The sequence below is a fragment of the Schistocerca cancellata genome, chromosome 7 (assembly GCF_023864275.1).
Source record: "Schistocerca cancellata isolate TAMUIC-IGC-003103 chromosome 7, iqSchCanc2.1, whole genome shotgun sequence".
NCBI lineage: Eukaryota > Metazoa > Arthropoda > Insecta > Orthoptera > Acrididae > Schistocerca > Schistocerca cancellata.
In genome coordinates, this window is record NC_064632.1 from 72,177,060 (window position 1) to 72,193,011 (window position 15,952).

Below are 15,952 nucleotides of genomic sequence, written 5' to 3' on the forward strand. Positions count from 1 at the left end.
CTGTAATTAACAGGAGGTGATCGAGGACGCAGATCAGTGAATGCTTGTTGCCTGGTCGGATGAAATACGTCTGTTGTTATACTGGGTCGACTTTCCTGTTCGGATGCATCGTCATCAAGGTGAACGTCTGCTCGATGTATGCACTGTGCTTCGGGCGGAAGGACAGATGGAGCAGTAAAATGCTGCGGAGGACATTCACCTGTGATTCCATGGGAGCTGTCTTACTGGTGGACGGCACCATGACACCTGTGGACAACGCGGGTAATGCTTCGAAACATCTGCATTCCTCCATGCTTCATGACATCTTAGCAATGACATCTTAGAGCAAGACAGCTGTCTGTGTCTCAAGTGTTGTGACGAATATCACAAAAAACTCACATTTGAACCTTGGCCACCAAATGTGCTTGATGGAACCCATGTGGGACACTGTCGGGTGCTAACTCCACGACTCGTAAAAGCATCCAGTAATTTACGGGAATTGCGTGTTCTGCCCGTACACATCTGGCACCACATTGCCTCCAAAGACATAGGCAGGACGTAGAAACGAAACCATATGTGGACGAACACACTTCTAAGCAGGTAGTCATGACGTTTTGTTTCATCAATTTACGTAAGTGATGACAGAGTGTGGAACCTCCCCTTAGAAAAATTTATGAATGATTGTGCTGATGAACTTGTTTGTGGATTATTCAAATTTACATGTATTAAGTGTTAATTGACACGAATTCAATAAATAAAATTTGAAATGTGAAACGTCCCCTTAGAAAAATTATGGTTATGTGCTGGTAAACCTCTTATGTTATTTGATTTTCAAACAGCTGAGCAGAACTGAACGTACTCAGACATTTCGCTCTATACTTATTCTGATCAACACTAAACTGACACACAACATTTTTAGCGCAACGCAATCTGACTTTCAATAATCTCTACAAAAGAATGGCCCTGACTAACAATAACCTATACCTTTCATGAATCACTTACCTCACAAAAATCTTCGTTACTCGAACTACTGCAATACAGCGAGCGCCAATACTGCCAGCTAAATAACAGATTCAAACTACTGAAGGCACTAACTACTGATAGGCATAGTTAGCAAATGAAAGATTTTGATACAGAACAAACAATGTATTTACCTTAATTGTGTTCAAAAGTGATAATATATATATCAGTTCATGACATCCAGTCTTACAAATTTACTCTTTCTGATGGACACACGTCCAGATCATCCACTCTCAAAACTCCGCCATCTCTCTCCCCACATCCACCACTACTGGCGGCTCACCTCCAACTGCGCAACGCTACGCACTGTTCACATCCAGCTGCCCAACACTACAATAGCGAACATTACAACAATGACAACCAGCCACAGACTGCACACAGCACAGCCTGTGATTTTCATACAGAGCGCTACGTGGCATTACCAATATAAAACCCTAAACTGCATACTTACATAGCCTCTATGTTCCCCACAAAAAAATTTACAAATTGTTTTGGGCACTGGCCAGTACATATTTGTTAAAAAAATTATATTAATGCTAACAAATACATCAAATGCACACACTTATGTAAGTAGGCTGTTTAGGTTTTTGTATTGGTAACGCCATGTAGCGCTCTGTATGAAAATCACTGGCTGTGCTGCGTGCAGTCTGTGGCTGGTTGGCATTGTTGTAATATTCGCTGTTGTAGTGTTGGGCAGTTGGATGTGAACAGCGCGAGCGTTGCGCAGTTGGAGGTGAGCCGCCGGCAGTGGTGGATGTGGGGAGTGAGATGGCGGAGTTTTGAGAGCGGACGTGTGCCCACCAGAAAGAGTAAATTTGTAAGACTGGATGTCATGAACTCATATATATATATATATATATATATATATATATATATATATATATATATATATATATATATATATATAATGAATTTTGAACAATATTAAGTTAAATACATTGTTTGTTCTCTATCAAAATCTTTCATTTGCTAAGTATGCCTATCAGTAGTTAGTGCCTTCAGTAGCTAGAATCTTTTATTTAGCTGGCAGTATTGGCGTTCGCTGTAGTGCAGTAGTTCGAGTAACGAAGATTTTTGTGAGGTAAGTGATTCATGAAAGGTATAGTTTATTGTTAGTCAGGGCCATTCGTTTGTAGGGATTATTGAGAGTCAGATTGCGTTGTGCTAAAAATATTTTGTGTTAGTTTATTGATGATCTGAATAAGTAAAGAGAGAAATGTCTGTGCACGTTCAGTTTTGCTCAGCTGTTTGAAAATCAAAATACGTAAGGGGTTACCAGTACAATCATTCATAAATTTTTCTAAGGGGAGGTTTCAAGTGAACAAAACGTACTTTTCTGGAACTGTAATAATAGTCACGTTTTTCACTTGTTTGACCAATGTTTGGTATTACTGGAAGATATTATGGAAATTAACTAAAATATTTTACGAAAGTAGCCAAAATATAGCGTTGAGTCAAAATGACTCATGAAAAGTGTAGAAGGGGGAACGATATTGTTCGATTAGAATGAAGCAGGAAATGTGTGATTTTACTGTGATGGTTCAGCGGGCAACGTTATGGTGTGTACTGCAGGCACTCCTGGCGGAGATAACCGGTGACGAGAAGTTCTCCACGCAGCTGTCCGACCACTGCACGTACATGGTGCACCAGCAGCAGCGCACCCCTCTCAAACTGCTCTACATCTCCGACTGGGGGAACCTCCGACTGGCCGCCAACGTGGCGTTGACCTGTCTCAAGGTGAGTCTGTCGGAGCTCATCTGGACAGCATTTGATCCACAGCTGTTTATATGTTCGTTGTTTCGTGGGTAAGTATTCATGATTATTCGAAAAAAAAAAATGTTATCTGTGTCTCTGACATGCTGATCTGTTGTTGTTGTTGTTGTGTTGTTGTGGTCTTCAGTCCTGAGACTGGTTTGATGCAGCTCTCCATGCTACTCTATCCTGTGCAAGCTTCTTCATCTCCCAGTACCTACTGCAACCTACATCCTTCTGAATCTGCTTAGTGTATTCATCTCTTGGTCTTCCTCTACGATTTTTACCCTCCACGCTGCCCTCCAATGCTAAATTTGTGATCCCTTGATGCCTCAAAACATGTCCTACCAACCGATCCCTTCTTCTAGTCAAGTTGTGCCACAAACTTCTCTTCTCCCCAATCCTATTCAATACCTCCTCATTAGTTACGTGATCTACCCACCTTATCTTCAGCATTCTTCTGTAGCATGCTGATCTGTTACCAGTCGATAAATTCATGTAGGTGAACTGCCGGTGCCAGTGGCAAAATGTTACCCATATTTATTTTCTCCCCATTTTCCATTGCCGTGGAAGAGATAGTAGAGTGGAAGGGATTGATCTTATTCTACCTTTACTATTAGTCTGACTTATGCAAGAGAGGACGTACTGAATGAGCAAATTTACCTGGCATCCCGTACCTAACTAATAATCTACATTCGCTAACCTCTGTTCCCAGTAAGCTGATACAGGAGATGTGTGCTTCCTGTAAAATATATTACGTTGCGACTGTCCGAGTGTTTTCGAGACATAAAGAAAAAAAGCATCTCTCCAGGCTAAAGTCATGCTACTGTATGCGTCGAAGAGACTCTACTTGTCTGGCAAGTGGGTCTACAACTCCATTGTACACTGAGTTGCTAATCGAAGAGACCATACTAGATTCACGACTTCATGAGATACAGCCGTAACAGATTCTGCAATACATCAGTAAACGAACCAATATTCCGCAGTCCTTTCAGTATTAAAAATGTTATTGGAATTGCCTGAAACAATTCAATTCCTGGGATTGGGAATTCATACTGGTCAGTCAGAGGTAAGAAGTCTCTCTGAACAATTTTCGAGACTACTCAAGTAGAAAATGGAACACAAGAGAGAGAGAGAGAGAGAGAGAGAGAGAGAGAGAGAGAGAGAGATGCGGAACTATGGGACTTTTGCTGGAAGACCTGATGCGAGCCACTTAAGCTTCTTTATGTTTGTAATTGTAGTTGGAAGAGCAGAGATCTACAAACAATATTTAATAAAAATTAAAAAACAGTCTTGATAGCATAAACACATTTCTTCAATAATGATGAACGGTTTCACTCTGCTTTAGACATCTTCAGACCATACTCCAAAGGCGGCTGATGGAGCAGGGCGGCAACCGTAGGTACGAGACGTGGATGTCAACCAGAGCGGTTGACATCCGTGTCTCATACACGGTCACTTTTCCATGTCAAACTCTCTGCCTAGCAGCTTTGGAGTACGGCGAGTGTGATGATGGTCTAAAACAGAATGAAACCGGTGACCATTTTTAAAGAAACGTGTTCAAGCTATCAAGACTCTGTTGTAATTTTTGTTAAAATTCAGCGTATGCTGGGAGGATGTTCAAGTCTTGGGTCAAGCGAGTCATTGCCTTTAATGCCTGAACTAGTCCTGCTACGCTGAGGGAGCACCACGATCACTAGCAGGTGTCTAAGTTTCCTACGCTAGCTAAGCAGCCGGCCGCGGTGGTCTCGCGGTTCTAGCCGCGCAGTCCGGAACCGTGCGACTGCTACGGTCGCAGGTTCGAATCCTGCCTCGGGCATGGATGTGTGTGATGTACTTAGGTTAGTTAGGTTTAAGTAGTTCTAAGTTCTAGGGGACTGATGACCACACCTGTTAAGTCCCATAGTGCTCAGAGACATTTTTGATATCTAACAATGACCACGTGTGCAGATGCAGGAATGCACATGAATAAATGTTCGCCCGGCACCGTTCCATTTGGATCAAGCAATGCAACACTTAGAAAAGTGACTATGAAGTGATTATTAATATGCCGAGGGTATTCGTGTCTTCCATTTAATATCAGCGTGTAATGAGATGACGTAAATTTCTGGAGAATAAATTGCTGTAAAGTTTAACTACAGTCAATCATGGTCCGAATTACATCAACAAAAGTTTTTCATTATTCTTTTATTTCTAAATTCATACCACAGACAACGAAATTATCTTTTGAAGCATGCATATATATTTATTTTCAGTGCGTTTAGGGGGGTTTCGCAGCTTTCCACAGAAACGTCCTTAAGTGATGGACTTTGCTCGGATGTAGGCTTGAATCCGTCTTGCCATTCCATCAATGAGACAAAGCCAGCACTGGTCCAAATCGTCCCACTCTTCGATGGTGATTCTGCGTAAGTCACGCAGAGTATGTGGTCGCTGGCGACCCCCTAAAACAGCTCCTTTCAATAGATGCCATACATGCTCGATAGGGATCATGTCCGGAGTATTGGCACGTCACTCCATTCTGGTGATACCAGCATGTTAGGCGAACGTGTTCGTGAGAATAGCACGATGAGCATCCGAGTTATCATCCATCGAGATGAAATTGTCGCCAGTACCTTGGCTACGCGGTACCCACCATTGAATGCAGAATCTCGCACCTGTACCGTCGGGCAAAGAGTGTGTGCTCAACAACCAGAAGAAGTATACGGTGGTCTCATGAAACGCCACCCTAGGATATCACTCCAACGCCACTTTGTTGCACATGTGGGACAACAGTGTCGCAGGCTTAGGATATTACCGAGTTGTTTCCCAACACGTGTGCGATTATCTGTATGCAAACTGACCCAAATTTCGTCCAAACCCCCAACGTTAATCTTGGAGAGTCTATTCTGTGTGATTTCTAGCCCTCCTGTGACTTAGTCCGTGGATTTCTGATGTACTATGGCGTGCTCGCCGCACTCGTCGGGATTGGAGAGTCACATCATGAAATAGTCTTCTAAGAGTTTCATGCAAGACGTACCGCCTTTAGAAACGCCAGATTCAGTTCTGGAGAGACCAGCCCACTGTCCTTTGAGTCAAAGTCGTGTATACCGATAATCATGTTTACGTGTCGAACGTGGACAGCGTGTGCGGTGTAAGTCCTCAACAGTAAACTGGAGCCGACTCCACGACCGCACCAAATCACTTTGACTGCGGAGCACAGGTGGAGCAACTTCCATGGCTGACAAGCTTTCTTCTCATAACGTGGTGATGCAGATCCGATGACTGGTCACGACTGTCTTTCGTGTAATGATGAGTGTTCATTCTGATGATGATGATGATGTTTGGTTTGTGGGCGCTCAACTGCGTGGTTATCAGCGCCTGTACAAATTCCCAAACTTTGCTCAGCTCCATCTCGCCACTTTCTTGAATGATGATGAAATGATGAGGACAACACCCAGTCATCTCGAGGCAGATGAAAATCCCTGACCCCGCGGGGAATCGAACCCGGGACCCCGCACTCGGGAAGCGAGAACGAGACCGCGAGACCAGGAGCTGCGGACGGGCGGTCGTTCTACTGTGCCACAGACGTCTCTGGTGTTTTGCTTTCAACTGAAATGCTGCAGTCCATTCGGGCACGGCGCCCTACGTATGTAGCGCTTAATTGGGAGTGTGTTGAGAAACAACATCAGGATCAACATACATATCGGTATAGGAACAGACACACGACATACCTGTATAGGGATGACACAAAAATTTTGTTGGTGTGTGTGTGTGTAGATAAAATGAAATAAAGTATATTCCTACTGCTGACAAAACTGTTGACAGATAATGGTCTTTATCGACAGGAATGTAATTAATTTTTCAGACTGAACAATGTAATAAAGTGTCAACTTCGTAAATAGCTTTCCAGACTGAGCTTATCAAAAATACTACACTACGGGCCATTAAGATTGCTACACCAAGAAGAAATGCAGATGATAAACGGGTATTCATTGGACAAATATATTATACTAGAACTCACATGTGATTACATTTTCATGCAAATTTGGGTGCATAGATCCTGAGAAATCAGTACCCAGAACAACCACCTCTCGCCGTAATAACGACCTTGATGCGCCTGGGCATTGGGTCAAACAGAGATTGGATGGCGTGTACAGGTACAGCTGCCCATGCAGCTTCAATAGGATACCACAGTTCATCAAGAGTTGTGACTGGCATATTATGACGAGCCAGTTGCTCGGCCACCATTGACCAGACGTATTCAGTTGGTAAGAGATCTGGTGAATGTGCTGGCCGGGGTAGCAGTCGAACATTTTCTGTATCCAGAAAGGCCCGTACAGGACTTGCAACATGCGGTCGTGCATCATCCTGCTGAAATGTAGGGTTTCGCAGGGATCCAATGAAGGGTAGAACCACGGGTCGTAACACATCTGAAATGTAACGTCCACTGTTGAAAGTGCCGTAAATGCGAACAAGAGGTGACCGAGACGTGTAACCAATGGCATCCCATACCATCACGCCGGGTGATACGCCAGTATGGCGATGACGAATCCACGCTTCCAATGTGCGTTCACCGCGATGTCGCCAAACACGGACGCGACCATCATGATGGTGTAAACGGAACCTGGATTCATCCGAAAAAATGACGTTTTGCCATTCGTGCACCCAGATTCGTCGTTGAGTACACCATCGCAGGCGCTCCTGTCCTTGATGCAGCGTCAAGGGTAACCGCATCCACGGTCTCCGAGCTGATGCAAACGTCGTCGAACTGTTCGTGCAGATGGTTGTCGTCTTGCAAACGTCCTCATCTTTTGACTCAGGAACCGAGACGTGGATGCACGATCCGTTACAGCCATGCGGATATGATGCCTGTCACCTCGACTGCTAGTGGTACGAGGCCGGTGGGATCCAGCGCGGCGTACCGTATTACCCTACTGAACCCACCGATTCCATATTCTGCTAACAGTCATTGGATCTCGACCAACGCGAACAGCAGTGTCGCGATACGATGAACCGCAGTCGCGATAGGCTACAATCCGACCTTTATCAAAGTCGGAAACGTGATGGTACGCATTTCTCCTCCTTACACGAGGCATCACAACAACGTTTCACCACTCAACGCCGGTCAACTGCTGTTTGTGTATGAGAAATCGGTTGGAAACTTTCCTCATGTCAGCACGTTGTACGTGTCGCCACCGGCGCCAACCTTGTGTGAATGCTCTGGAAAGCTAATCATTTGCATATCACAGCATCTTCTTCCTGTCGGTTAAATTTCGCATCTGTAGCACGTCATCTTCGTGGTGTAGCAATTGTAATGGCCAGTAGTGTACATAACTAAGATTCCGATTCCAAGGTTAACTACAGATACTTTACTACAATATCTACAGGGCTATTACAAATGATTGAAGCGATTTCATAAATTCACCGTAGCTCCATTCATTGACATATGGTCACGACACACTACAGATACGTAGAAAAACTCATAAAGTTTTGTTCGGCTGAAACCGCACTTCAGGTTTCTGCCGTCAGAGCGCTCGAGAGCGCAGTGAGACAAAATAGCGACAGGCGCCGAGAAAGCGTATGTCGTGCTTGAAATGCACTCACATCAGTCAGTCATAACAGTGCAACGACACTTCAGAACGAAGGTCAACAAAGATCCACCAACTGATAACTCCATTCGGCGATGGTATGCGCAGTTTAAAGCTTCTGGATGCCTCTGTAAGGGGAAATCAACGGGTCGGCCTGCAGTGAGCGAAGAAACGGTTGAACGCGTGCGGGCAAGTTTCACGCATAGCCCGCGGAAAATTGGCTCATGCCACAAGTGGAGACCGACAGCGCCGACTTCATCTTTCAACAGGATGGTGCTCCACCGCACTTCCATCATGATGTTCGGCATTTCTTAAACAGGAGATTGGAAAACCGATGGATCGGTCGTGGTGGAGATCACGATCAGCAATTCATGTCATGGCCTCCACGCTCTCCCGACTTAACCCCATGCGATGTCTTTCTGTGGGGTTATGTGAAAGATTCAGTGTTTAAACCTCCTCTACCAAGAAACGCGCCAGAACTGCGAGCTCGCATCAACGATGCTTTCGAACTCATTGATGGGGACACGCTGCGCCGGGTGTGGGAGGAACTTGATTATCGGCTTGATGTCTGCCGAATCACTAAAGGGGCACATATCGAACATTTGTGAATGCCTAAAAAAACTTTTTGAGTTTTTGTATGTGTGTGCAAAGCATTGTGAAAATATCTCAAATAATAATGTTATTGTAGAGCTGTGAAATCGCTTCAATCATTTGTAATAACCCTGTATTCTCTTGGCATTTCTCAGGCAGCAGCGCTGGGCATCAACACGGAGGAGAACCAGGCGCTGGCCAAGGAGCAGATCGGCTACATCCTGGGGGACACGGGCCGCAGCTACGTCGTCGGCTTCGGCGAGAACCCTCCAGTCAGGCCGCACCACCGCTCCGCGTGAGTAGCCAGCCGGCCGTCTTCAGCCCATACCTTGTCCGTTGATGAAGCCAACATTATTAACCACGGCTCAGTAGCAGCGTTTCGCCTGCGTTAGCACATTGGCGTACGAGTACACAGCCTCTCCTTCTGCGAATGGGTGAAATTTATCTTACTGATTCCGGCTACATCCTGGGGGACACGGGTCGCAGCTACGTCGTCGGCTTCGGCGAGAACCCTCCCGTCAGGCCAAACCACCGCTCCGCGTGAGTAGCCAGCCGGCCGTCTTCAGCCCATACCTTGTCCGTTGATGAAGCCAACATTATTAACCACGGCTCAGTAGCAGCGTTTCGCCTGCGTTAGCACATTAGCGTACGAGTACACAGCCTCTCCTTCTGCGAATGGGTGAAATTTATCTTACTGATTCCGGCTACATCCTGGGGGACACGGGTCGCAGCTACGTCGTCGGCTTCGGCGAGAACCCTCCCGTCAGGCCACACCACCGCTCCGCGTGAGTAGCCAGCCGGCCGTCTTCAGCCCATACCTTGTCCGTTGATGAAGCCAACATTATTAACCACGGCTCAGTAGCAGCGTTTCGCCTGCGTTAGCACATTGGCGTACGAGTACACAGCCTCTCCTTCTGCGAATGGGTGAAATTTATCTTACTGATTCCGGCTACATCCTGGGGGACACGGGTCGCAGCTACGTCGTCGGCTTCAGCGAGAACCCTCCCGTCAGGCCACACCACCGCTCCACGTGAGTAGCCAGCCGGCCGTCTTCAGCCCATACCTTGTCCGTTGATGAAGCCAACATTATTAACCACGGCTCAGTAGCAGCGTTTCGCCTGCGTTAGCACATTAGCATACGAGTACACAGCCTCTCCTTCTGCGAATGGGTGAAATTTATCTTACTGATGCCTCTTTGAGTTTTCGGCAGCGACAGAAGGGTAGCAGTAAAAGTTAATAATTTTTTGTGTTGAGAGCAATTCTTCTTCGGCTACATAGCTTTTTAGATAAGTGCAAACTGTCCAAAACTATTTTTCTTAGAATTTTTGTGAATTCAAAAAGTGATTTATTCACTATTACTAGACAGGCATCCATGCTAATATTATAATTTCGAAAGTAGCTCTGCTTGTTACGCTTTCTCAACTTAACCGCTGAACCGATTTTGATAAAATTTGGTCTGGAAATAGCTTGCACGCTGAGTAGGTACATAGAGTACTTTATTTACGTTCGTAGTACAACATATTCATTGATTTGAAGAATATAACGCAATCTGTATATTGAGCAAGCAGTAAAGGAAACAAAAGAAAAATTCGGGGTAGGTATTAAAATCCATGGAGAAGAAATAAAAACTTTGAGGTTCGCCGATGACATTGTAATTCTGTCAGAGACAGCAAAGGACTTGGAAGAGCAGTTGAACGGAATGGATGGTGTCTTGAAGGGAGGATATAAGATGAACATCAACAAAAACAAAAAGAGAATAATGGAATGCAGTCGAATTAAGTCTGGTGATGTTGAGGGTATTAGATTAGGAAATGAGACACTTAAAGTAGTAAAGGAGTTTTGCTATTTGGGGAGCAAAATAACTGATGATGGTCGAAGTAGAGAGGATATAAAATATAGACTGGGGATGGCAAGGAAAGCGTTTCTGAATAAGAGAAATTTGTTAACATCGAATATAGATTTAAGTGTCAGGAAGTCATTTCTGAAAGTATTTGTATGGAGTGTAGCCATGTATGGAAGTGAAACATGGACGCTAAATAGTTTGGACAAGAAGAGAATAGAAGCTTTCGAAATGTGGTGCTACAGAAGAATGCTGAAGATTAGATGGGTAGATCACGTAACTAATGAGGAAGTATTGAATAGGATTGTGGAGAAGAGAAGTTTGTGGCACAACTTGACCAGAAGAAGGGATCGGTTGGTAGGACATGTTCTGAGGCATCAAGGGATCACCAATTTAGTATTGGAGGGCAGCGTGGAGGGTAAAAATCATAGGGGGAGACCAAGAGATGAATACACTAAGCAGATTCAGAAGGATGTAGGTTGCAGTAGGTACTGGGAGATGAAGAAGCTTGCACAGGATAGAGTAGCATGGAGAGCTGCATAAAACCAGTCTCAGGACTGAAGACCACAACAACAACAACAACGCAAAATATGGAACAATAATTACTCTTTGAAAAAGCTATTTATTCTAAAACTTTTCAACTTCATCCTAGTGCGAAAATGCTTTTATTGTTTAACATGTTCTACATAGTACGATTCAATGTAATGAATACAATGTTTAGAGAATCCTCTAGATGTTTAATTCACACTTCCACACTAATATCAGTCACAAAAGGGTCATACTTCGGCTGGTGAGCGTCATGCTTCCGTTATAGTTCCTTTGTTGCATTAGAGTTTCCGTCAACAGCTTGTTGTCATCCAGTCAGTGTTACTGTTTCACGATCGTGGTTTTCCGGGATCAATTCCCGCCAGGTCTTTTCTTCTTCTCCTCGCGTTTGGACGTTTGCGTTGCCTTACTATCACAATCAGTCCCGACGTGTAAGTAAGCGACGTGGAGTCAAACAGAAAGACTTGCACGAAGCTCCCCAACATCACAATTTTGGTCTTCTGGCCAATAAAGCTATACACAAATTTTATTTCGTTTTATTCATAGGCGAGCGGAGCCGTGAGTAACAGGTAGAACACAATGCTTATACAATCGTCAATATATTGAAGTGATACCAGTTCCTACTTCCACACTAATATTATAAATGCGAAAGTAGCTCTGTCTGTTACGTTCTCACGATTAAACCACTGCACCGATACCCATGACATTTGGCACGAGACACCTTGAACCCTGATGAAAAAGATAGGCTGCTTTCCAAAGCGCGTAGTGCGAGGTATTTACTGCTTTGAAGAATATTACGCAATATAAGGAAAAATATTTTTGCTCTGAAATAGTTATTTACTCTTTCAGTTTTCAATTTGAACACATTTGTGGAAATGCTTTTGTTGATTGATGCCTTCCACATAATATTATACAACGTAATCAATACAATGTTTATTCAGTTCTCAACATGTTTAATTCGCACTTCCTCACTAACACCAGTGTTAATTGTGAAAATAGCTCACTCTGTTTCGTTATCACGACAGAAGAGGTTCCTATGGTATTTAGTATGGAGATCGCTTGAACCCTGGGGAAGACTACTGGATTTCTTGTTAAGTTGTATCATTTTGAGTATTACTAACATTTTTAAATATGGTATACCTCAGTGGCATGCAGATGACAATGGCGCAACGTTCGGTGACTCTTAGTGTCTAGATTATTCTGTGACAGTGCAGATCCAATGGTACTGAGCGCGTGGTTTGTAATATTGAATTGCTGCTTCATCTGGCGTATCTGGGGAGATTTGGTGGAGATGCGACAGTAACAATCACAGTTTAGTCCCTGAGCGTCATGCGTCGCTTAACAGTTCCTTTGTTGAGCTAGAATTTCCGTGAACACCTTGTGGTCATCCGGTCAACGTTACTGTTTCACGATCGTGGTTTTCCAGGTTCCGTTCCCGCCAGGTCTTTCCCTCTTCCGCTCGCGTTTGGATGTATGCGTTGCGTTAGCATCATCATCATCACCCTCGTAGGACGGGAACCTTGAGAGCCATACTTAACACTATTACTACAAGCCTCGCAAACGTAACTTTCATGTAGCGTATGTCTCTAAGAAAGCTCGAGCTGTGAAAATGACTCAAATCTAACAAACTTTAGATCAATCTCGTATCCGTCGGAACTCGGATGCAGCACGTCAGGCGGCCTGAAGAGCTACAGAGACATTAGAACATTCATAAGCCCGTCGCAGTTTAGACGCTGAGTGTCACGCATCCCTTGTAGCTTCTAAGACACTTGAAGGCACAACGACGGCTTCATTTAATGACTGAACGACAAATGTAGAGTCGTAGCTTTAAATGTGGAACGCAGGAGGCTTCTGATGAAGCTCCATTTGATTATATATTAACTGACTACGTTAATCATGAATTACTCATCGTAGGGGGATGGATCAAAAATGTAGGTAGCATGAAACATTAAAATGCAAGTTGATATGTGTTGCTTTGGTGGCAAAATCTCCATACAGTGTTAGATGCGCCAGAGAAACCCCTAAATACTCGACTTGTGCGCGAATGTAATGAATCGAACCATTTTTAAAATATAGCTGAAAAATGTAATTCGTACTTTCAGATTCTACACTCCTGGAAATTGAAATAAGAACACCGTGAATTCATTGTCCCAGGAAGGGGAAACTTTATTGACACATTCCTGGGGTCAGATACATCACATGATCACACTGACAGAACCACAGGCACATAGACACAGGCAACAGAGCATGCACAATGTCGGCACTAGTACAGTGTATATCCACCTTTCGCAGCAATGCAGGCTGCTATTCTCCCATGGAGACGATCGTAAAGATGCTGGATGTAGTCCTGTGGAACGGCTTGCCATGCCATTTCCACCTGGCGCCTCAGTTGGACCAGCGTTCGTGCTGGACGTGCAGACCGCGTGAGACGACGCTTCATCCAGTCCCAAACATGATCAATGGGGGACAGATCCGGAGATCTTGCTGGCCATGGTAGTTGACTTACACCTTCTAGAGCACGTTGGGTGTCACGGGATACATGCGGACGTGCATTGTCCTGTTGGAACAGCAAGTTCCCTTGCCGGTCTAGGAATAGTAGAACGATGGGTTCGATGACGGTTTGGATGTACCGTGCACTATTCAGTGTCCCCTCGACTATCACCAGTGGTGTACGGCCAGTGTAGGAGATCGCTCCCCACACCATGATGCCGGGTGTTGGCCCTGTGTGCCTCGGTCGTATGCAGTCCTGATTGTGGCGCTCACCTGCACGGCGCCAAACACGCATACGACCATCATTGGCACCAAGGCAGAAGCGACTCTCATCGCTGAAGACGACACGTCTCCATTCGTCCCTCCATTCACGCCTGTCGCGACACCACTGGAGGCGGGCTGCACGATGTTGGGGCGTGAGCGGAAGACGGCCTAACGGTGTGCGGGACCGTAGCCCAGCTTCATGGAGACGGTTGCGAATGGTCCTCGCCGATACACCAGGAGCAACAGTGTCCCTAATTTGCTGGGAAGTGGCGGTGCGGTCCCCTACGGCACTGCGTAGGATCCTACGGTCTTGGCGTGCATCCGTGCGTCGCTGCGGTCCGGTCCCAGGTCTACGGGCACGTGCACCTTCCGCCGACCACTGGCGGCAACATCGATGTACTGTGGAAACCTCACGCCCCACGTGTTGAGCAATTCGGCGGTACGTCCACCCGGCCTCCCGCATGCCCAATATACGCCCTCGCTCAAAGTCCGTCAACTGCACATACGGTTCACGTCCACGCTGTCGCGGCATGCTACCAGTGTTAAAGACTGCGATGGAGCTCCGTATGCCACGGCAAACTGGCTGACACTGACGGCGGCGGTGCACAAATGCTGCGCAGCTAGCGCCATTCGACGGCCAACACCGCGGTTCCTGGTGTGTCCGCTGTGCCGTGTGTGTGATCATTGCTTGTACAGCCCTCTCGCAGTGTCCGGAGCAAGTATGGTGGGTCTGACACACCGTTGTCAATGTGTTCTTTTTTTCATTTCCAGGAGTGTATATGCAGAGAAACAATAGAAACATATCCTTTATGTAACTACATAGTGGCACTGCATACATTTTTATACGCCACTGTAACACAGACATCTCGTAAAATTACTAGCTAACTTGCCGCACGGGATTAGCCGTTCGATCTAGGGCGCTGCAGTCATGGACTGTGAGGCGGGGTTCGAGTTCTCCCTCGGGCATGGGTGTGTGTGTTTGTCCTTAGGATAATTTAAGTTAAGTAGTGTGTAAGCTTAGGGACTGATGACCTTAGCAGTTAAGTCCCATAAGATTTCACACAGATTTGAACATTTGAACTAGCTAACTTACTGAGTATCACTCATCTTAACAAAACTACTGATACGCGAGCGAAACAGAGGGTAACAGGTAGTCTAATTATATATCCGTTCTAAATAGGTTCTACGGTTGTTGCTGTGAAACTCCCTAACTACTTGAAAGTGAATCTGTCTACAGCCAAAGGTAAAACACATCTGATTTTCTTCCTTCTGACCCGGTCTTCCGTCTTTTCTTCACTTACACGTAATCATGTATCCTCAGCGTAATAGTTATACTTGATTCTAACCAGTACTGTTTGAAACTACTTAATATTGGTACATGATCTGCACACGAAAGTCTAGTAATTTTCACCTCCTGCAATTGTATGCATTGTGAGTTAGTTTTAGCAAATTCTGTATCGATCTCCTCTAACATGCTTTTAAATGAAATAGGTGAAGTGGCGTGCCCTTGTCTCAGCTCAGAGTAGTCTCCAGTCAGTTCTCCAGTTAGGGGTATCAGCCTCTTTAATAGACAGATCGACAGGGTTTTGTAAGTGACATCGAGTAAAACAATTCCTCCGTAGATATCGCACAGAAGGGAATCGTTATTCATTCCAGTCCGCAGGTATGGTTTCTGCCTCCAGAGCGTTTATATTAAATTCTATAGTTCTAATTCGAGTTGTGGTCCTCCATTCTTTAAAAATTCAGCGTATAGCAGGTCTTCACCACAAGCTTTGTTATTCTTCAATTTCTTTATTGTTCGCTGTATTTTGTTCCCTGATAAGGTGGTGAATTGTACATCAGCTGTATCAGGTTCTTCAGCTGTAAAGCAGGACTGTGGATCACTGCAATTAAGTATTTGCGA

At 45.1% G+C, this 15,952-nt stretch overlaps 1 protein-coding gene across 1 annotated transcript in view; it reads left to right on the forward strand.

Annotated features, from left to right (window-relative positions):
- The window catches only part of LOC126092605 (endoglucanase A-like), a 201,957-nt gene that overhangs the window by 36,720 nt on the left and 149,285 nt on the right, over positions 1-15,952 (forward strand). Inside the window, exons 6-7 of the mRNA XM_049908303.1 lie at positions 2,572-2,736; positions 9,065-9,204. Of these exons, the coding sequence (XP_049764260.1) occupies positions 2,572-2,736; positions 9,065-9,204 (305 nt within the window). The remainder of the gene's footprint in view (positions 1-2,571; positions 2,737-9,064; positions 9,205-15,952) is intronic.